Source organism: Dermochelys coriacea, chromosome 7 (assembly GCF_009764565.3).
Source record: "Dermochelys coriacea isolate rDerCor1 chromosome 7, rDerCor1.pri.v4, whole genome shotgun sequence".
NCBI classification, from domain to species: domain Eukaryota; kingdom Metazoa; phylum Chordata; order Testudines; family Dermochelyidae; genus Dermochelys; species Dermochelys coriacea.
Window position 1 is genome coordinate 23,028,120 of NC_050074.1, and position 22,046 is coordinate 23,050,165.

Sequence of the window (22,046 nt, forward strand, 5' to 3'; positions counted from 1 at the left end):
CAACCCCCCCTTCCCTTCCCTGTCCCCCCACCCCATCTCCTCCCACACACCCCAACCCCCCCTTCCCTTCCCTGTCCCCCACCCCATCTCCTCCCACACACCCCAACCCCCTCTTCCCTTCCCTGTCCCCCACCCCATCTCCTCCCACACACCCCAACCCCCTCTTCCCTTCCCTGTCCCCCCACCCCATCTCCTCCCACACACCACACCCCCCTTCCCTTCCCTGTCCCCCCACCCCATCTCCTCCCACACACCCCACCCCCCCTTCCCTTCCCTGTCCCCCCACCCCATCCCCTCCCACACACCCCACCCCCCTTCCCTTTCCTGTCCCCCCACCTCATCTCCTCCCACACACCCCACCCCCCCCTTCCCTTCCCTGTCCCCCCACCCCATCCCCTCCCACACACCCCAACCCCCCTTCCCTTCCCTTCCCTGTCCCCCCACCCCATCCCCTCCCACACACCCCAACCCCCCTTCCCTTCCCTGTCCCCCCACCCCGTCTCCTCCCACACACCCCAACCCCCCCTTCCCTTCCCTGTCCCCCCACCCCATCTCCTCCCACACACCCCACCCCCCCTTCCCTTCCCTTCCCTGTCCCCCCACCCCATCTCCTCCCACACACCCCACCCCCCCTTCCCTTCCCTTCCCTGTCCCCCCACCTCATCTCCTCCCACACACCCCACCCCCCCCTTCCCTTCCCTGTCCCCCCACCCCATCTCCTCCCACACACCCCACCCCCCCTTCCCTTCCCTGTCCCCCCACCCCATCTCCTCCCACACAACCCCCACCCCCCCTTCCCTTCCCTGTCCCCCCACCCCATCCCCTCCCACACACCCCACCCCCCCTTCCCTTCCCTTCCCTGTCCCCCCACCTCATCTCCTCCCACACACCCCACCCCCCCTTCCCTTCCCTGTCCCCCCACCCCATCTCCTCCCACACACCCCAACCCCCCCTTCCCTTCCCTGTCCCCCCACCCCATCTCCTCCCACACACCCCAACCCCCCCTTCCCTTCCCTGTCCCCCACATCTTCCACCGATCCCAGCCCCTCCCCCCAAGCCTCTCGGCCAGCCCCCATCTCCCCCCACCCAGTCCAAGCCCCGTCCCGTAGCGCCCTGACACCTTCCCTAATCCCGCGCGCCTCTCGCCTATTCACGACATTCTGATGAATATTCATGAGCGTCTCGTTAATTATTCATGAGGTTTCGCGGGCTTTTGCCGACCACGTGGGGTGACTTTTTCGCGCGCGGGATTCGGGCCGGTAGAGGAAGCTGCAGCGGGAATGGCGGTGGGTGCCGGGGCCCGGCCGCGGATGACCGCTTGGGAGCTGGGGTCTGGATAGGGGGTGACCCCCGGGGCCTTGAAATCCCCTTCCCCTCCCTCCGCCCGGGGCTCTGCATGCGGGGGGGGGGCCCTGGGGCACGGAACCCTCCCCCACCCCCACCCCTCGTGGCCCTGGGCTCTGCATGCGGGAGGGGCCCCCTGGGGCACGGAACCCTCCCCCACCCCCCGTGGCCCTGGGCTCTGCATGCGGGAGGGGCCCCCTGGGGCACGGAACCCTCCCCCACCCCCACCCCCCGTGGCCCTGGGCTCTGCATGCGGGAGGGGCCCCCTGGGGCACGGAACCCTCCCCCACCCCCCGGGGCTCTGCATGCGGGGGGGGGGCCCTGGGGCACGGAACCCTCCCCCACCCCCACCCCCCCGTGGCCCTGGGCTCTGCATGCGGGAGGGGCCCCCTGGGGCACGGAACCCTCCCCCACCCCCCCGTGGCCCTGGGCTCTGCATGCGGGAGGGGCCCCCTGGGGCACGGAACCCTCCCCCACCCCCACCCCCCCGTGGCCCTGGGCTCTGCATGCGGGAGGGGCCCCCTGGGGCACGGAACCCTCCCCCCCCCCCCCCCCCCCGTGGCCCTGGGCTCTGCATGCGGGAGGGGCCCCCTGGGGCACGGAACCCTCCCCCACCCCCCGGGGCTCTGCATGCGGGAGGGGCCCCCTGGGGCACGGAACCCTCCCCCACCCCCCTGGGCTCTGCATGCGGGAGGGGCCCCCTGGGGTATGCAACCCTCCCCCACACCCCCCCCCGGGGCCCTGGGCTCTGAATGCGGGAGGGGCCCCCTAGGGTACGCAACCCCCCCCCCCGGGCCCTGGGCTCTGCATGCTGGAGGAGGCCCCTCAAGGTGGTGTGTCTCTTGTCACACACAGCATGATCTGCCCAACGGGTAACTTGAAGATTATTTTAACTCTTTCCCCTGGGGGAGATGGTCTCTCCCTTCCCAGACCTGTTCTGGCGCTATGGGGCCTCTTGGGAGGGTAGACCTATGGGGCATTAAGCATCTTTTCCACCTTACCTAGTTCTGTGGCCCCTGCATTGGGGAGAGAGGGGAAGACCTATGCATGCTCTGTGGGACAGTCTGTTCTTCTGCCGGCCTCTAACATGACTCTGCCTTTCCTGCAGGATTCCTCCGAGTCCCAGAACGTGGCCACCAGCCCTGCCCGTAGCTCTCGGCGAGATGCCTTCACTTCCAGTCCTGGCAGAGACCTGCCTCCTTTTGAGGATGAGTCAGAGGGGCTGCTGGGGACCGAGGGGCTCCCCGAAGAGGAGGAGGAGGATGGGGAAGAGCTGATTGGGGATGGAATGGAAAGGTAGGGAGCGTGCAGCAGTTAGGTGATGATGTGAGAAGCCTCCTGGGGTTGTTCTGTGCAGGCAGCGCCTTGGTAAAGGGGGCAGTACGTTTGCCTTTCATCTCTAGACTCGGGTTCAGATTCTTCTCAGGGACGTTAGGGAGATAACTTGTTGTGTTCAGCCTGGTCCTCATTTGTGCGCCCTTCAGAACAGCCCTTTATAGCTCAGCACGTTCAAACTATACAGATGTTTCTAAAGGCATCATCAGCGCCGTGGGGTGTGCCTGCTGAAGAGAAGCCTGGGATGGGAACAGCAGAGGGGCTGCATGGCACTGGTGAGGGGTGTGGACAGGTGCCCAAGGCTAGGATAGCAGGGAAGTGAGGAGCATTGGGTGAGCTGCGGGGGTGAACTTGTACAGTTTCTGCCTGGACTATGTCTGGCTCAGATCAGCGCTAGCCCCTCACGCAGAGGAGCATGAAACTCACAACTCTACTTCTTAAGCAAAACTGTTCATTCTACAAGTATTGGAACCTTTGCAACTGGATTTAAAAAGAAACATCATCTACCCCAGGTCCAAAAACAAACTAGGGAGCTGTGTGGTACAGAGACTGTTAGTCTAAGGTTTGTATATTGGTATTCGTTACCATAGCGCTGGAGCGTCTGCATTGGTAACGTGGAATTGTAAAATTCCTCTCTGTTTTGCTGGCTCTTTATGACACCACCTTGCCCCAAACAGTAAAGTGGCTGGAAAAACGCTGTAATTTGGCTGGTTTGAACGGCAAATGTGATTAAGCTAGATCTGTGTGTGTGTAGGGACTACCGCCCGATTCCAGAGCTGGATGTCTATGAACCTGAGGGCCTGGCCTTGGATGATGAGGATGTGGAGGAACTGACTGCCAGCCAGAGGGAGGCAGCAGAACAGGCAATGAGGCAGAGGGACCGCGAGCTGGACCGTGGCCTGGGCCGCATGAGGAGGGGGCTGCTTTACGGTACGTGTCGATGAGATTTTAAAAGTGGTTGTCTGTAACCTGCCCTTTCGGGAGAAGCTAGTCTCTCTCCCGCTGCGTAGAGTTGTTTGCTCAGCCTGAATAGCCTGACCGCTGTAGGAGCTCCACAGCCTGCTGAATAGCGAGGTTTTGAGAGGCCTGTGCAGCAGTGGGCTCACCTGAATCCCCCCATACACAATCCTCTTGTGGTGGGCACTTCAGGAGCGCAGGGAGGAGCGATATTAGCCTGGTGCACTTGATGTGGCTGCTGCTGAGCCACGGCTCCCAGGCCCACATCAGGATTTGGGCTCCAGCCTGGTAAGTGCTGGGCCAACTGCTGTACTCCTGCTTATGGAGACTTCAAACCCATCTCTGATGGGCTGGTCCCTTTAGAGGAAGAATAATTATTAACCCTGATGTCCAGTCCAGTCCCCCTTTTCTCTCTTTCTCTGGACACAGGTTCTGATGTCAACCTCTGTGTACAGTTTTTGGGGTCCACATAGGGCTCTTGCTTTTGCCTACATAATCTCTGAAAAGCCAGTGTCTAAACCATCTCTCTGTAACTTGCTCTTGGTACCTAAAGCTTGGGGGCTGCTGTAGACCAGAGTTTGGTTTGGCATGGAGAATAAATATAACCTGGTGAATTACAGACCATCAGTCATCTTAACTTCAGTACCTGGAAAGATAATTAAACAAATAATTAAGCAATCAATTTGTTAACACCTAGAAGATAGCAAGGTGATAAGTAAAGTCAGCATGGATTTGTCAAGAACAAATTGTGTCAAACCAACCTAATAGCTTTCTTTGACAAGGTAACAAGCCGTGTGGATGGGGGGAAGGGGTAGACGTGGTATATCTTCACTTCAGTAAGGCTTTTGATACTGTCTCACATAACTTTCTCATAAACAAACTAGGGAAATGCAACCTAGATGGAGCTACTATAAGGTCGATGCATAACTGGTTGGAAAACTGTTCCCAGAGAGTAATTATCCTGTTCACAAAAAGAAAAGGAGTACTTGTGGCACCTTAGAGACTAACAAATTTATTAGAGCATAAGCTTTCGTGAGCTACAGCTCACTTCATCGGATGCATATCCTGTTCACAGTCAAGCTGGAATGGCATAATGAGTGGGGTCCTGCAGGGATCAGTTCTGGGTCTGGTTCTGTTCAATATCTTCATCAATGACTTAGATAATGGCATAGAGAGTACACTTATAAAGTTTGCGGATGATACCAAGCTGGGAGGGGTTGCAAGTGGTTTGGAGGATAGGATTAAAATTCAAAATGATCAGGACAAACTGGAGAAACGGTCTGAAGTAAATAGGATGGAATTCAGTAAGGACAAATCCGAAGTACTCCATGTAGGAAGGTACAATCAGTTGCATACATACATACAAAATGGGAAATGACTGCCCAGGAAGGAGTACTGCAGAAGGGATCTGGGGGTCATAGTGGATCACAAGCTCAATTTGAGTCGACAGGGTAACGTTGTTGCAAAAAAATCGAACGTTCTGAGATGTTTTAGCAGGAGTGTTGTAAGCAAGACAAGAGAAGTAAATTCTTCCGCTCTACTCCATGCTGATTAGGCCTCAGCTGGAGTATTGTGTCCAGTTCTGGGCACCACATTTTGGGAAAGATGTGAACGAATTGGGTAGAGTCCAGAGAAGAGCAAGAAAAATGAATAAATGTCTAAAAAACATGACCTATGAGGGAAGGTTGAAAAAATTGGGCTAGTTTAGTCTGGAGAAGAGAAGACTGAGGGGGGATGTAAGTTTTCATGTACATAAAAGATTGTTACAAGGAGGCAGGAGAAAAATTGTTCTCTTTAACTTTTGAGGATAGGACAAGAAGCAATGGGCTTAAATTGCATCAAGGGCAGTTTAGGTTGGACATTAGGAAAAACTTCCTAGCTGTCAGGATAGTAAAGCACTGGAATAAATTGCCTGGGAAGATTGTGGAATCTCTGTCATTGGAGATTCTTAAGAGCAGGTTAGACAAACACCTGTCAGGGATGGTCTAGATCAGTGGTGAGCAACATGCGGCACGGGGCCCATCAGGGTAATCCACTGGCGGGCTGCGAGACTGTTTGTTTACATTGACCATCTGCAGGCAGCTCCCAGTGGCCACAGTTTGCCGTTCTAGGCCAATGGGAGCTGTGGTCAGTGGGCCGCAGGTTGCCCACCACTGGTCTAGATAATACTTACTCCTGCCTTGAGTGCCAGGGACTGGGAAGACTTTTGGAACCCCTTTCAGTTCTACAATTCTATGATTCTGTGGTGGTAGAATAGAACTTAGTTTGGTCTGGCTATGTGTTGGGAACTTCTGACCACGCTTGCAAAGACATTATGGTCCATTCATTTTATTTATATATATATATATATATATATATATATATATATAATATAGGGAGTGGGGCAGGGAGGTGTAGTGAGTAGGATGTCCACTCTGAGTGACCTCTCTTTTTCTTTCAACTTTCAGATAGTGATGATGAAGATGAGGATCGTCCTTCCCGGAAGAGGCGGTTGGCAGAACGGGCTGCAGATGGGACAGAGGAGGAGGATGAAGACATGATTGAGAGCATTGAGAATCTGGAAGACATGAAGGGACATTCAGTAAGGGAGTGGGTGTCTATAGCAGCTCCCCGGCTTGAGATCTACCACCGCTTCAAGAACTTCCTGAAGACCCATGTGGATGACCATGGGCACAATGTGTTCAAAGAGAGGATCAGTGACATGTGCAAAGGTATGGCTGACTGTGGGGCAGGTGGGAATGGCAGATGAGCAGACCCACCTGGATTGATTGATTTTTTTTTATTTTTGCAGTAGAACACAATTCTTCCTCCTTGGCTGTGGCACTCTACAGCTGTCTGTTCCATATGTCCTCTTCCTCTCCTGTCTACCCCAAATGCTGAATGAGCTTTTTCAGAGGCTTTGTTGCTTTTGTTGGAGATGGCTGAATAATGCAGAACTTTGCTACAAACTTGGCTCTAACTTCTTAATTCGTGCCCCTTTTGTGTTCACTTTCCACTGTGCAGCTGAATTCTGCCAGCAGGAAGTGCTGCACAGGGTGCAGATTGGAAGCTTACAGGCTCCGATACAAGATGAAGAAGAATTTTACATTTGTTTCTTGGCATCATTTGCACCAGGAACCAGATCATTCAAACAGGGAACAGAAACTGTGCCATATGACTTAAGAGACCAGTCTCAGCTCAACAGTGCAGCCTAGAATTTGTAGTGGCGAGCCATAAATGCTGGTGACTGATCTTGAAGAAGAAAAAGAATAGTTGGACGATAGAAAAGGCAAAATTAATTGAATCTATTAAGAATGGTTTGTGTAGGTGTTATTAGTTTAACCCCATTGTGCTAGGTGATGTACAAATACAGGAAAAAAGCAAAATGTCAGTCCCTGCCCCATAGAGCTTACATGACGCACACATTTTGGGGTCCATTATCTAGCACAACATCTCAGGAGCTAGTAGTTGCTGTTTTAGTTTTTTGGAGGTGGTTGGATGACCAGGCATTGTGAGGCCATTCAGTCTTGAAAACATTGCACTGGGTTTATGTGCTTTTTGGGCAGCTTCCCTGTTCTTTGTCAACTCAGCTATCAGAAATTTGGTACTAGTGAGAAGAGATGCAGTAGAACATTGGCTACAGGAGAACACTGACTAAAGATGAAATCCACCCTACTTGTTCCCCCTACAGAGAATAGAGAGAGCCTGGTGGTGAACTATGAAGATCTGGCTGCCCGGGAGCATGTCCTTGCCTACTTCCTGCCAGAGGCCCCAGCTGAAATGCTGAAGATCTTCGACGAAGCAGCCAAGGAAGTGGTGCTGGCCATGTACCCCAAATACGACCGGATTGCTCAGGAGATCCATGTCCGTATCTCGCATCTGCCTCTGGTGGAAGAGCTGCGGTCACTCAGGTAGGCAGTGGAGTTTGTATTGATGGCTGGTCCTGTGAGGGCCTTTGGACACATGTTTGGGATGGTCAGGCTTGCTGGAGTTACCGTGACTAAAGTTCTGTGTGAGAAAATAGGAACTCTGGACTATGCTGGGGGAAGGATGCCAGTGGATCCAGCCTGTCCCAGTAGGGTCATGGGCTCTGCTATTAAAGTAACCCAGTTGCTCAAGGATAATGTTTGATTCCCCCAAAAGATAAATCACAATCCTGTGAGAATAGACTCACTGATCAGTGTTCCCCACTGGGTATCATACCAGCTGTGCCTGCTGCAAGGTCCTTCTGCCTTCCCTGGAGCCTGCCAGTGTCTTCCCTTTTCTCTTTAGGCAGCTACACTTGAACCAGCTGATCCGAACCAGTGGTGTAGTGACGAGCTGCACAGGGGTCCTGCCTCAGCTCAGCATGGTCAAGTACAACTGTAGCAAGTGCAGCTTCATCCTGGGGCCCTTCTTCCAGTCCCAGAACCAGGAGGTGAAGCCCGGCTCCTGCCCAGAGTGTCAGTCGATTGGCCCCTTTGAAATCAACATGGAAGAGGTAAAATTTAAACCCTTTATACAATGTTCACACGTCTCCTGCAGTAGCGCCTGCTTCCCACCTCTGTCCAATGAGGAACTGGATTGATGACAGGTCTGGTCCCTGGATCTAGACCCAGTTAACTCTGGGCCTGAGAGTCCTTTATCTGTTTGGCTAGTGTAAGGGCATGTCTGATACTATGTTGACCCCTGCGGTATGTAGATACCTGAAGGTGCTGCAGTGTTGCAAACTCTGAGCCTTCCAAACATCCTCCTCTCCTCATTGTATGGCATGGGGAACAGAGCCACAGAGTCACTGCAAGATAATAGCAGAACCACTAACTCAAAGCTCCTGGCTCCCAGTCATTGACCTAACCACTATACCATGCTCTTCCCTACAAGCTGGGTGTCTTTACCCAAGTGTTTCAGCAGTGAAGCCAGGAGTTGGATGGGTAAATACTACTAACCTCTCCCTCATGCAGGTGGGTGCTGGAGAGTGAAATACTTTGGTTGGGGCAACATGGCAGAAGCTTCTACCATTTCCAGGGCTGTCTATCCAGGGGACTGCCTCTAGCCCAAAAGTTATTTCTAATCAATCTCCAGCCAATCCTGGCCCCCGCTCTTTACCCAGGGCCTAGTAAGTTCTAAACTAACTGCTCCAGCACTCTCCCTGGCCTCTTCTGCAAAGGCCCTTTGAAAAGCACCCGTGCCGGCTCTGAGGGCGTCCGACTCACTGTGAAACTCACGTTTGTTATCACAGACTGTCTACCAGAACTATCAGCGCATCAAAATCCAGGAGAGCCCTGGGAAGGTGGCAGCTGGCAGGCTACCTCGCTCTAAGGATGCCATTCTCCTTGCTGACTTGGTCGACAGCTGCAAACCAGGGGATGAGATTGTAAGTTCGTTGGGGTGAGCGTGGCACAGTTAAACTTATTCTCAGCCTTGTGGGGGCATTGTGAAGACCGGGACTGTCCCTTCTGTGTGTGTATGTGGGGAGGGGTGATATTAGGGGCAGTCTTAGCTCCAAAACATGTCAGATTAGGCTTGGAAGTCATGTTTCCAGTGTCTTGAGAATGGAGCATTAGTAGAAGGAGACAGTCTCGTGCCATGTAAATTGGTACTTTCCTGTTACCTAGACATTAATCTGCCATATCCCTTTCTGTGCCTTCTAGGAGCTAACAGGAATCTATCACAACAACTACGACGGCTCACTGAACACAGCCAATGGATTCCCAGTATTTGCAACAGTGATCATGGCAAATCACATTGCCAAGAAGGACAACAAGGTGGCAGTTGGGGAACTGACTGATGAGGACATGAAGGTTCTCATAGGCCTGTCTAAGGATGAGCAAATTGGGGAGAAAGTGAGTCTGCTTGAAACATTTCTCTTCCTGGCATCGAGTTGTCTGCATGAGTCCAGATCAGAGAATGAAGTTAAACTGCATGATATTACAGTCGGACATCTCAAGTTAGAAGGACGCCATCAGCTCAAAAATCAGCTTCTCTCTGAAAATGTCTTGCCCCCTGTAGTGCTAAGATGGCTGTCAATGAGAGTGAGAAACTGAAGTGGGGTGGATGAGATACTTAGTTAGCTTTGTATATTTTTTGTCAGCACTTTGTGTAGGAGCGACTTCACCATTCCACCTGGATAGTCAGTTCCCATCTTGTTTGTACAAGCCTTTCACACCACAACAGGGATAAAATAGAAAAAGGTGACTGGGGAAGCCACCAGACTTGACAGAGAGACTCCACAGGGGCAGTTCTGAAACTACATTGATGCCAGCTGATGGGTGTCTCTCTGAAGCAGTTGGTGCCTAGTGGAGAAAGCAGAAACAAGATCTAGCTCCAGTGTGCTGTCTCATCTCCTGTCTCTCTCACCTTTCTTTCAAAAAGGGCGAGTGCCTAAAACAAGCATCTTCCCCCTTAAAACATTCTGTCCCTGCACCTTATTAATAGAGGGTTGTGATTTCAGGTTGGCAAGGAATAAGACTGGCTTAAACTGTTCAGTTAGCAACCCTGTAACCTGCCAAGACCTGAGTTGATACACTAAAGGACGTAGAGCCAGATTAAGGATGTCTTGAGCACCCGTATGTAGGAAGCGTAATGTGCTGGGTTCAGATCCTTTAGCAAGGATGAGATCTCTGTCATCTCTATCCTGTCTTTAATTGCAGAGTCTGATGTTTGTAACTTTACTTCCACTGGGTGGAGCTGATACATGTATAAAGCCAGAGTTTGGGTAATAAAACTTCAGTTCTTTATCCAAAAAAGAAGTAGGTTTGAAATCAGTAGTGATCAATATCCAACATTTTGACAGAGCTTGTCTTGATTGGGCATGCAAAAAAACAATTGCCTGTAATCTAAATACTTGGTCTTGAGCCATTAATCTGCACAGCAGATCTTCCAATATTAGTTATTCCTGCTGATAATTGTCAAATATTAATGTATCATTTAAACAGGCTTCACTCAGAATCAGGATCTCTAACTCAGAACTGTTAACTCAGAACGCAAAGTAACAAATGCAGTCTCTTGGCTGTATTTAGTGCCAAGTATGAATGTAGTGGTAATAGCGAATCCTGCACTGGATTGCACAATGTGTCCTGCTCATCAACACTGGGCTATCCTAGAACCTCTGTGGTGTATCGGTCATATTATTGCATTGATGAGATGTTCCTCTCTATATAATAAAGGAATCATTGATGTCAGCAGGGTGACTTCAAGCACTGATTAGAATAGCCGTGTAGCTAATGAGTCTTGCTGCTTTTCATGCTAAATGTTGAATACAATGGGCTACTGAAAACCTCTGCCTTTCCTTTCAGATCTTTGCCAGCATCGCTCCATCTATTTATGGGCATGAAGACATCAAGAGAGGCCTGGCCCTTGCCCTCTTTGGTGGTGAACCCAAAAATCCTGGTAAGTGTGTTTGTCAGTTGTATTCAGTGTGTGATTCCAGACCTGTTTCTACTGGTGCAGTGAAGGCAGTTAGGAATTCTGGGTAAGAAGATCAGGAGTAGTAAAGTAAGGGGACTTCTCTGTGAATAGAACTAGGAACATAAGTTCCACTCTACTGGAGTAAAAATACATAGACTGAAGATGAGGTCCCAGCACTGAAGAGCTAGAATTTAGGCCTCTAACATTCTGGGCTTAACATACCTCTGTCCCTAGCATTCTGGGTTTAGTGTCCTTGTGCAAGTCTGATGCCTGGGGAATCCGCACTGCTTCCTCCTTGTGTACAAAGTGTCTTATTTCAACTGGGGGAAGAAATGCGACATCACACACCTACATGTAAAAGAACCAGGCTCCACAAGGGGAGTGCTGAAAGCCCTTGGGCTAGCAATATGTAGAGCTTGGCGACCCTGGATCTCTTGCAGATTTATTTGGGTGGATTTTTGCACTTGCGTAACTCCATTGGTGAGTGAATTGAGACCCCCCTGAAATGTTCACAACTCAAATTCACACTGAAGGGGGCGGGGGATAGGAGGAGAAGAGGGAGGCAGAAGGCATTGATCTTTAAACAAGACTTCCTGGCTTTTGTTCAGGAAGTAGTGTCCTGAGTCCTGATGGACCCACCTGCACATTCCTGGTCCGAGGGAAACCGTGAGATTTCACGGTTCTTGCCAAACTCTAACAAAACACGATAACACCCAGTGCTGTATTTCTTAAGCTTCCCTGTCAAACATTCTCACCCCTTCCTAGTGCTCTTTTTTTCCTTTTCGATTACATACTGCTCCATTAGAGGGCAGTATCATTGTTAAAATATATAAAAGCTACTTTTCCCTAAGTCCTCTCCTATTTCTGACATGGCTGTAGGTGGCAAACACAAAGTCCGTGGTGATATCAATGTCTTGCTTTGCGGAGATCCGGGTACAGCCAAATCTCAGTTCCTCAAGTATGTGGAGAAGGTGTCCAGCAGAGCCATCTTCACCACTGGCCAGGGTGCTTCTGCTGTTGGTCTGACTGCCTATGTCCAGAGGCACCCAGTCAGCAGAGAGTGGACCCTGGAGGCAGGGGCACTGGTGCTGGCAGACAGGGGTGTCTGTTTGATCGATGAGTTTGACAAGGTGAGTACTGACTTCATCTACGCAGTAAGGCAGAGCTAATGGGGTGTAGGTTAGGGACTCTCTTGGCTGAGGAGTTCAGTGGCTCATGACTGTTCCGCCACAAGTGTTTTGTCTGTTGCTTGTGGAAGAGAATGACCCAGGCTGGTGTGGATGTCCTTTGTTAGGCCCCAGCTAGGCTCACAATGCAGTTCACGTGTGTGTCATGCTCAGGAAAGTTATCAAAGTACCCTTCATGCAGTACCTCCTTTCCCCACCCCATCCCCTTCAGCCCTGACCTGGAGGGATGAAGGGAGCTCAGACTGTCCCCCATTCTTTCTTTGATCTCCGGGGCTAACGAGTGCCCGTTCTGGTGGCGTGGTGCCAGTGTATTTAAGAACTGCATGGAGACACCATTTCCCATAGGCCATTGAGACCACATTGGGTGGTGTGAGCTATTACTTGCTACTGAGCTGGGCCAGATTTGAATGGGTCCCCTAAGGGCAAGTGAAAGTAGGATTTGCCACCAGAGTCGGATAGAGGGGGCTGGCCTGAATCCAAGCCATCTGCTGAGCCCCCACAGGTCCAGCAGCAGGTAGGTAAGGAGTGAATCTGAGGGTATAAGGGCAGTTCATAGCAGTGAAGGAAGCAGATGCCTCCTGTCCTTGAAATATCTGCGCCCCCTAACCTGGGGCTCATGGATCCATCCTACATCCTCTCCTGCCCAAGGAAATGTTAAAACAAGTTTATCAGCTCTGTATGGCAAGCTCTTGTGGAGTTGGTGGGGACTGGTGATTCCCCCCCCCCCCCCCCCCCCGCCCACTGCAACCCTGGCCCCACACACCTAATGTAGGCTCATGGAAGTTGGACCATGAGACCCTGTGTAACGTGTTCCTTCGCACTTGGCCTCTTACCCTCCTGCAGATAGTGGGCATCAGTGTATGTTAAAGTCTTTGCTTTCTCCTAGATGAATGACCAGGACAGGACCAGCATCCACGAAGCCATGGAGCAGCAAAGCATCTCCATCTCGAAGGCTGGCATAGTCACCTCTCTGCAGGCCCGCTGCACAATTATTGCTGCTGCCAACCCTATAGGTAAGTACCTGGGGACCAGGAGAGCAGAGAGTCTCTGTCTCAGAACCATGGTATCAGTTCTGCAGTCACCAGAACTACTGCACTGCCTCTTTATGTACCTCCGGTCACCAGACCCTCTAACCCTGTTACTACACGTGCAGTCTGGAGACAGAAACCAAACCCACAGGAACAAGGTTATGATGCAGGGTCTCTCGGGAAGAGCACATGAGCTTGTTTGACCATGAGGGCATCCGTCTGTGATGCAGGTGGGCGCTATGACCCGTCACTGACTTTCTCGGAGAATGTGGATCTGACGGAGCCCATCATCTCTCGATTCGATATTCTGTGTGTGGTGAGAGACACGGTGGACCCAGTTCAGGTATGAGCCAAAGGGTGACCCACAGCTTATGCAGTGGTGGGGGTGCCACTGCCCATGCTGACAGGGAGCTGGTTGGGTTCCGACACCTGCCATGCTGTGATAGCACTGAAATGGTGGGAAGGGGAGCATGGGGCAGAGCTACCCCTTGCCTTGGTGTTCTTGCCAAGTGAAATCCTCCAAGCCTCAGCAGGTTGGTGACTACAGGGTGCTGGGGGCCCCAACCTCCACCCCTAAGACTTACCTCATTCCAGCTACATGTCTTTCATCCAATTCCTTGAATGCCTCTGTCTCCATTTCACCCTGTGTCCAGTCAAGTGGCTAACTCCTTGAATTGGCCTTTCAGGGCATATAGAGGATTGCACCACACCCCTTCCCTTGAGGCAAAAGAGCTTCATTCCCCCCCATTCTCCACCAAGAGGCCACAACATCTCTCAGCATCATCTACAGCCTTACTCAAACCTAGGTGTCTGTCAGGGCTGTGTACAGCCCCATCCTTCATGCTGTGAGATCTCCTGTGACTGTTTCCCCTCCTGGGGCATTTTACCTCCTGCGTAGTGAGGATTTCCACCCCACCCCAAAAAAGAATGACATTGCTTCTATAAATGTGAAATGTCCCTATTGTGGCACAGTCTCCACCCGGTGACTGGCTGAGATTCCTATTTGGAACCAGTGCACATGGCTCCAACGTGCACTGGGATCACCGTTGAATGCCATGAAGCCCCTGCTCCCCTTTTTCCAAAGACTGAGTGTGACTCTTCAAGCCTTCACCAGCCTCTCTGGTGGAGTGGGAATCAGTCTGGGTCCCCTTGTCTGAGTACAACCATTGGCCAACTGCGCACCTATCCCCAAGCTTGTCTGTCTGTCTGCAGCACGCAGCTGCTTGGTAGAATTCAGCTGCAGAAGCAGCGATGGCTGCAGTTCCTGTTATTCCTACCATTGTCCTGCAGGATGAGATGCTAGCCCGGTTTGTTGTGGGAAGCCACATCAAACACCACCCTGGCAGCAAAGACATAGTGAATGGAGATGCCCAGGAGATTATTCTCCCTAACACCTATGGCGTGGATCCCATCCCTCAAGAGATCCTGAAGAAATACATCATCTATGCCAAGGAGAAGGTCCACCCTAAGCTAAACCAAATGGACCAAGACAAGGTGGCCCGGATGTACAGTGATCTCCGGAAGGAGTCCATGGTGAGTAGACTTAAATAAAGGGCTTTGTGGGGAAGTGGGGGTGAGCTACCTGGATCAGGAGTGGACTACCCCAAGATCTTCCTACTAGTTCATGTTGTGTCCATCACCATAGTATCTGGGTATGAAGCTCTGGATCGCCTAACCATAAGGGGTGGACTGAGTCCAATGTTGTAGAGACACCTGGTAAATAAGTGGTTCTGCCTCATCTAAATATAAAGGTTAGTAGCGAGGTTTTCTATGCCACGGGGCTAATACGTTCTGCCCCACTATGCTGTCTGTAGGAATTCATGGAGATATCTTAGATATATTGGCTTTGCTGCTGTGGAATCCCATAAGCTCCTGCCGTGTCTTTTGGATTTCCTTTGAGGCGGTCACATTCTCCGCCTTCACCCCTGGGGGCTGAGGGAAGCGGTGTGGCAGCAGGCGAGCTCTACAGTGTTTTCCCATTGTGACTATGGACTCCTCCCGAGGGATCCTGGATCTTCCTCTTCTCAACTGAATCTGATGGGGCCACAAGGAGTTTTGTGGACCTTTTGGGAAAATTTAGTTTAATGTCTGGTTTCATCTGTTTGTTTTTAAAGAATTGGGAGAGGGGGAATAACCCTTTCACGCTTCTCATCATAAATAAGCAAAATAAGGGGCAAAAGCACCTTCATAGCTCACCTTTAAGTGAGTTAACGGTGTTGCCTGTGGCCCATAAGTATCAATTGCCTTTTTCCATATTGCACTATGCCTTCCAGCACGTGGTGCAGTTTCCTTGGCTTCTGAAGCTCCTTGGTCATGAAGCTTCATGACCAGTCACCTACAGTAGGTAGCCTTGCATCTCAAGCAGATGTGCATGGGCTCAGAAGGGCCTGTGTAAAGAGCCTGGTCTGCTATCTCTCATGTTCTGTGTGCCCTTGTAATATTGTCCCTCCCCTTGTTCCATAGGCCACTGGCAGCATCCCCATCACGGTGCGTCACATCGAGTCCATGATCCGCATGGCCGAGGCCCACGCCCGTATTCACCTGCGGGACTATGTGGTGGAGGACGACGTCAACATGGCCATCAGAGTGATGCTGGAGAGCTTCATTGACACTCAGAAGTTCAGCGTCATGAGGAGCATGCGGAAGGTGTGTGGGAAGGGGCTCATGGGTTGGAGTCACTTAACCAGCTAGACTAAAGCTCTATCTGAACTGACTGGGTTGGAAACCACTTTGGTTTGGACAGTGGTTAAAACACTGATCTTTACCTCTGACCCCAGTGCGAGCAGGGCCTTAGTGAGCAGCTCCGTGTTACTCTGCAGGGATGTGGGGAAGCTACAGTGTCTGAAAACAGCCCAAGCTGTAGCCAGCCCTTTAAGCTGCTTTATGGTGCAATCCTTCTGCGTGCTCTGGAAAGGTAAAAGGGCTTATACCGCCTCAACAGAACAAACCCATCTTGGAGTTTAGCACTGATGTACAGAGCATCTTGGGGGACGGAGAGGATATGGCTATTCTGGGCTCGCAAAATGGCCCATAGAAGGCTGTTATAAGCATGTATAATTTAGAGCACCCCTGGGCCTGTTCTACACCGTGCCCAGGTTGGAACCAGATTTATAGAAGTGTTAAAAAGTTATCTTAAAGGAGACATGCATGATCCAGCCTCTGTGTACCAGGAGCGTTGTACTGCCTCATTCTCCTCTTTCCCTCTCCTCCCTTCGTGCTTTGGCACTGGGTTCTGATCCTGTTACAAGCTTAATGTTGACCAAACAGAAGTAGGCGATTGTACAATCTTGTTTGTTGCAGCTTGGTGGGTGGGTGTGTGCGTGTGTATGGGAAGGTAAGGGGCTGCACCCTGGTCACTCTGGTTTTAATGAGCAAGCATCTAGGCTTTTTTCTAAGAGCCAAAGACTCTGGCTTTGAATTATGCTCTGCTTTTGGCTGGCTGCTCAGCTCAGTTGGCTCAGCTCAAGTTACTGCTTGGATCTGCAAGACTCCTGGCGGCTTTCTCGGGCTGGGGGCTGTGATCAGCAAGTTTTAAGCTTGGGTGGTCACTGTGAAATTTGCAGAATTTGGGGCCATATATAGACTATACTTCTATATAGACCTTTCTCCCAAGGGCAGGCCCTCCCCCAAAAGCCCTGTCTTTCAGCCTTTGGGAAGCATCAGGGTTGGTTTCTAAGCCTGTCGGAGTATCCTATAACACAAGATCAGAGAGCACCTGATGGAGGTTCCTCAGCCTGGTTAAAGTAAATATGTTCACCCTTTAGATTCTGTAAATGTCTCCTGAACCACTAACATGGCTGGCAAAGGCCTGTGTTCCAAAGATTAGTCAGAACCCTGAAGGAGGGTGTGAAATGGAAATGAATGTTTGTTTTTTTACTTGACCACTTAAGCCTCGCCGTCCCATGCAGTATGTCTACATTACAAGCGCTACAGCTGCAGCTATGCCACTCTAGTGTAGATATTTCCTACGTACCAAAAGGGGGTTTTCCATCAGTGTAGTTAATCCATCTCTCTAAGAGGTATTAAATTGGTCAACAGAAGAATTCTTCTGTCTACCTTGCCTTGTCTACACCAGGGATTAGGTTGACCTAACCGTGGCCCTCGAAGTGAAATTTTTCACATCCCTGATGGGTGTAGCTAGGTCAATGTAATTGTTAAGTGTAGACCAGCTGTTACACTTGTGTCCTGCATGCAGGTCCTAGATTGTGTGGCCCTCTGGCTCTAACCCTCTTGGCTCTTCCTTTGCTTCCTAGACCTTTTCCCGTTACCTGGCTTTCAGACGAGACAACAATGAGCTCTTGCTGTTTATTCTGAAACAGCTTGTGGCAGAACAGGTGATGTATCAGAGGAACCGCTACGGGGCCCAGCAGGACACTATTGAGGTGCCAGAGAAAGATCTGGTGGATAAGGTATGGGATAGGTTCTGTGCACTGCACTCTGCCTGGTGGGACTGACTGCTCCCTGATCCGACCCTCCCCTTCCCTCCACTCTTCGATCCTTGGGCTCTCCCTTAACTTTCAGTGCGAATGGTCTAGAGTTCTCCTTGCTGTATGTAAAAGGAGATGCTTGTGATACCAGAGAGGAGCAAGAAACCAGCTGTTCCAGCCCTAGCAGACTGAGTTGGGATGCTTATTTTGAAGAGTCTTCTCTAGGGTACTCTGTTACCACTGTCAATCTGCCCTAGCACTGTCATAGCTGCCTTTAAAGGGACACTGTCAGACTAATAATGTTTTTGAAAACCTCCTTGCCCGAGTTGCTGCACCAGAGGAACGTGGCATTAGACGTAAGCCATTTTAAATGAAGTTTTTAGCTTTCAGTCTGTCTCTTGCCTCTTTGAAAGCCACTATTCTATTACCCAGATGGGAGAAAAGCACTTACTCCTAATCAGGTTTGTTTTCTGGTTCTCGTGCGCTAGTCTAGTGCTGCAGTGTTGGACAGCAGAGCCCAAGGAGTTTAGTCTGGACAATGAGCTGACGGGATGGGAAAAGCAAGTGATTATACAAGCAGTGATCAGTAAAGATCAAACCTATTCCTGTCCACCCTCCCCAGTCACTGAATGTTTATGGCTTCCCTGTCTGCCTGTAAGCTTTTTTTAAACCAAACTGAACTGTTGGCCCTCACTGGGGAGGTCTCTGAACAGTGCATGGCACCAGTAGAGTATCAAATTTCCCATTCCTTCCTTCCTTTACTACTTGGTCCCTGTCACGGAACGTGCCTAATAACTGTACCTCTTTCAAATGTCGGGTCCACCAGAGTGTTTTGTGAATTCAGCCCCTCTTATTTGAGAAGACTCTTGTGCAGATCAGAAATCCCAGTGTAACTTGGTGCACGCTGCATATGATGGGTCTCGGCTTTCTCTAGTTACGGTTGCATTGTAACCATGTAATTCCATGCAGCTCTCCTCAGTCCTGACCTGCTGCAAGACTGGGCCTCTGCTGAGCAGAAACTGCTCATTTTCATGAATGGTGTGAGCCCTCTGCAGTAGAAAGTCCTTTTCCAAAATGAGCATTAACGCCTCCTTCTGTTCTCTTCTCCCAGGCTCGCCAGATCAACATTCACACCCTCTCTGCCTTCTACGACAGCGAACTGTTCAAGATGAACAAGTTCAGCCGCGAGGTGAAACGGAAGGTGATCGTCCAGCAGTTCTAAGGACCGTGGCAGAGCATTTAACAATCCGCAAGGGAGAGGAGAAGTCAGCATGTGTCCCACCCAAGAATGCAACCGGAAATAGGAGAACTGGAGGACTCAGCCATTCCCTTGCTTGCTTTGTGCCTTATGGATTAAGGGAGTGCCTTAGGAGTGCTGAGCTGCAGAAGGACTTGTAAATAGAACGGAGTTAAATAGGTAAAGGCCCAGCTAAGTCTGTTTGTTAGCAGCTTTGGTAACTCTCTTGTCTCTTAGCTGAACCTGATAGGTGAGAATTTCTGGTGGTGACATGGGCTGGATGTTTTACACTCTCCCCACTTCCTCCATGCTGAGCTCCAGCTTGGGGTTCCCCCTGAAGGCACAGCTGAAGCAGTACCAGCAGAAGGGCGTTCCTTCGCTGGCAGACACGTTCCAGTGAGATCACCATAGCCTTCAGCCTCCTTCTGTTTCTGGTTACTGCCTAATGAATAGCAATCAGGACTGGTGTGTGGAGATGGAGAGAAACTGGCCTCCCAGGCTGAATCCCTTGGTCTGATAGTTGACGTTTCCCTAGCCCCCTTCATGGGCCGATCTTGTGCTTGGGCTCAGCAGGAGGGGCTTGGCAAGACTTTAACATGACACATAGAACATGAATGCTTCAAACGTTAGATCTGTTTAAGTGGTTATTGGAAAAGGAGGGGGCTGGTATTGCATCTGTCTTGCATGGGGGCAGTGTCCAAAGTCTCTAGTGGGTTGTTAAATGCCTTGGTGGGTGGCACATTCTGCCCTAGATAGAGGTGTGGGTCAGAACTGGAACAAGCAGCAGAACCTAAGCTATATTGTGGGTTTAGGAATGAAGCATCACTCCCCCTCCTCCCCCTGCCAGTCCTAAAGCAACTCGGCTTGTACAGAACGCTGGCTGGCGAGCCTGTCTTCAGTGCACAGTGTTTCCGTGTCCTTAAGGGCAAAGTCAGTTGAGACGCCACAGATGTGAGAACTGTGGTGGCAAGAACCTCAGCAGGACAACATGAAGAAAGAAATCTGTTGGGGGAACGGATGGGTCTGAACACGTTCCTGTGTCACACCAGCTTTTTGTATATTAGACTGTGAGTCTCTTGCTCTTTTACTGTGTGTTTGAATACATGTGTTTTGAATATGCCTGTGTTCATATTCCTCTGGGAATTTCCCCCACTGCTGTAAGGAAGTATAAGCATGACTGAGCGGCTTGCCTGCTCTCATCCTTTGTCTTGCTGTGTGTCTGCTCCACCATTCAAAATGGAGGCTCACAGCGAGAGGGAGAAGCCATTTTATCTCCTGGGGTTTGATATCCTGGCCGTGGTTTTGCACTTCTTGCTCTTACCAGGTGACTGTCACTGTCGGAAGGAGTGGGAACGGATTGGCCACCTATTGAAGCCCTGGGGATGGACGGATGGGGAACAGACTGGGCATGCAGTAGTTTTCTCTGGGCTATTCAGCATTTCCTCACTGTGATGGGACAATAGGAGACTGCTGCATAGGGCAAGGGGAATAGTAGACGCTCTACCATTTCTGCCTGAGGCCAGTAGTGGCTGGGCCTGTGAATGATACCTGGGTCTGTGGATTTTTTTTTCTAGTTCCTATAGAGTGTGTGGGTCTGATGGCCAGGCCCAACCACTGTTCTGAACCACTCAACCCCTTGTTGGGTTCCACTGGCTCTCCGTATTCTCCTGCTTCTCCTGTGAAATGCACTGTGACCGTGGCCTTAAACTGCAGCACTGTAACCCCAGTTCCCTTCCTTTTTAATACACCGCCTCCATGTCAATCTGCAGTCTTGGCTGAGTGGCTGCTACTTACATTTCACTATGGCACAGCCCTGAACCGTGTCCAAGGGCAGTTCAGCTAGTTGGTTTTAAATGCAATTTGCCTGGCTGGTGTAGAACAGCCTCAAACCTGGGTTTAGACTGCCCCCACCTACTCTAGAATGCGACGTGGAAATGGCTGTACCTGCTGTGTGGGGTCCAAGCAAACTCCTTGGTGTTTAGGTGCCTTTCACAGAACTTGTCTCCAGTTACTGGCGTTGGTGACTCCCTACCTGTAGGTCACATCCCCACACAGCTTGGCTATAACTCTTGGCAGCAGGGCAGCTAACAGTGTTTCATCCCTGCCAGAGATCTAGGGTAGCATGTGGCTCTTGTCCCATAATTGGCTCATTATGCTGCCTTTGTGCAGTGCAAACCAGACTCCTACCCCGTATTAGTATAACTGGCTTGGCTTTCCCCTGGGGCTCTGTGTGGCAGGGCTTCCATTTGCAGCTCATGGGCATGTCTTCCTGGCACCCTCTCCCTTGCTGGGGATTTTTGCCTCCAGAATGTACAGATACAAATATGATTAACTAGTATGCTAGGTGTAGATGTGCCCATGTAGTTGTCATGGCAGAGCTGGGGTGGGGATACAACATATAACTTGTAACCAGCTGGGGTGATCTGAGCTTAAAGCCCGTTTCATAATCATGATTAAAGGCGGTAGCATGAACAGCATCCCAGTAGCACCCAAAGCTTGTTCTAATTTTTAGCGTACAGGGCTATGAACACCTCACCTGCTACGGCCTGAGGGGTGGGGAAGGCAGAGTGAGGGACACATGGCCTGGGAGAGCAGCTGGGAATTCTGTGGCTGGCTCAACCATTCGTTCCTCTCTCTCGCTCAGGACAGGAGATGCCCTCACTGGAAGAGGGCAAGGACCTTCAGTTTTGAGATGTTGCTAGCCCTGCCCCCAATGCTACACACACCATGGGGTCTTAATTTAGAGGTAGCTACTTGGCTTCACCCCGCACCTTGTTGTAGTGTCCAGCCTGACTGTGCAGGACAATTCTTGAATCTGTGGCCCTTGCTACAGATGACATTGGGGTCACTAGTGGAAGACCCCACAGGCCAGGAACATGCATTTTACCCCCTTTGGAAAGTACACCCCACAGCGTGGGTATCAGTACTAGGGATGTAAATATCATTTTTAAAAGTACATGTTTAAACTATTAAAATTATATTGGTTAACCGTTTTAATCGTAAACACAATGGGGGTCAGGGTCTGGGGCTGCCACCCAGCCCCACACAGCAGGGGGTCGGGGTTGCTGCTAATTTGTTTTAAATGTTAACTGCAATATATTAATGGTAAGACTAATACTTATTGGTTAACTGTTTAATATTTTACATCCCTAACAGACTAGAGGTG

General features: G+C 50.7%; 1 protein-coding gene across 1 annotated transcript; it reads left to right on the forward strand.

Moving 5' to 3' along the window:
• The first annotated feature begins 1,207 nt into the window (after positions 1–1,207).
• MCM2 (minichromosome maintenance complex component 2) lies at positions 1,208–19,997 on the forward strand. The gene is made up of 16 exons (XM_038410959.2): positions 1,208–1,286; positions 2,453–2,640; positions 3,434–3,609; positions 6,084–6,347; positions 7,307–7,526; positions 7,888–8,095; positions 8,834–8,968; positions 9,246–9,437; positions 10,890–10,983; positions 11,881–12,131; positions 13,075–13,201; positions 13,447–13,559; positions 14,507–14,749; positions 15,680–15,862; positions 17,470–17,625; positions 18,755–19,997. Exons 1-16 carry the CDS (start codon positions 1,281–1,283, stop codon positions 18,863–18,865), a joined length of 2,667 nt encoding a protein of 888 aa, XP_038266887.1. The 5' UTR covers positions 1,208–1,280; the 3' UTR covers positions 18,866–19,997.
• The last annotated feature ends 2,049 nt before the right edge of the window (positions 19,998–22,046 follow it).

Coding starts and splice junctions, on each gene's coding strand:
- MCM2 (XM_038410959.2), top strand. Junction 13,202..13,446: donor TGCTGCTGCCAACCCTATAG/GTAAGTACCTGG, acceptor TCTGTGATGCAG/GTGGGCGCTATGACCCGTCA. Junction 17,626..18,754: donor AGAAAGATCTGGTGGATAAG/GTATGGGATAGG, acceptor CTCTTCTCCCAG/GCTCGCCAGATCAACATTCA.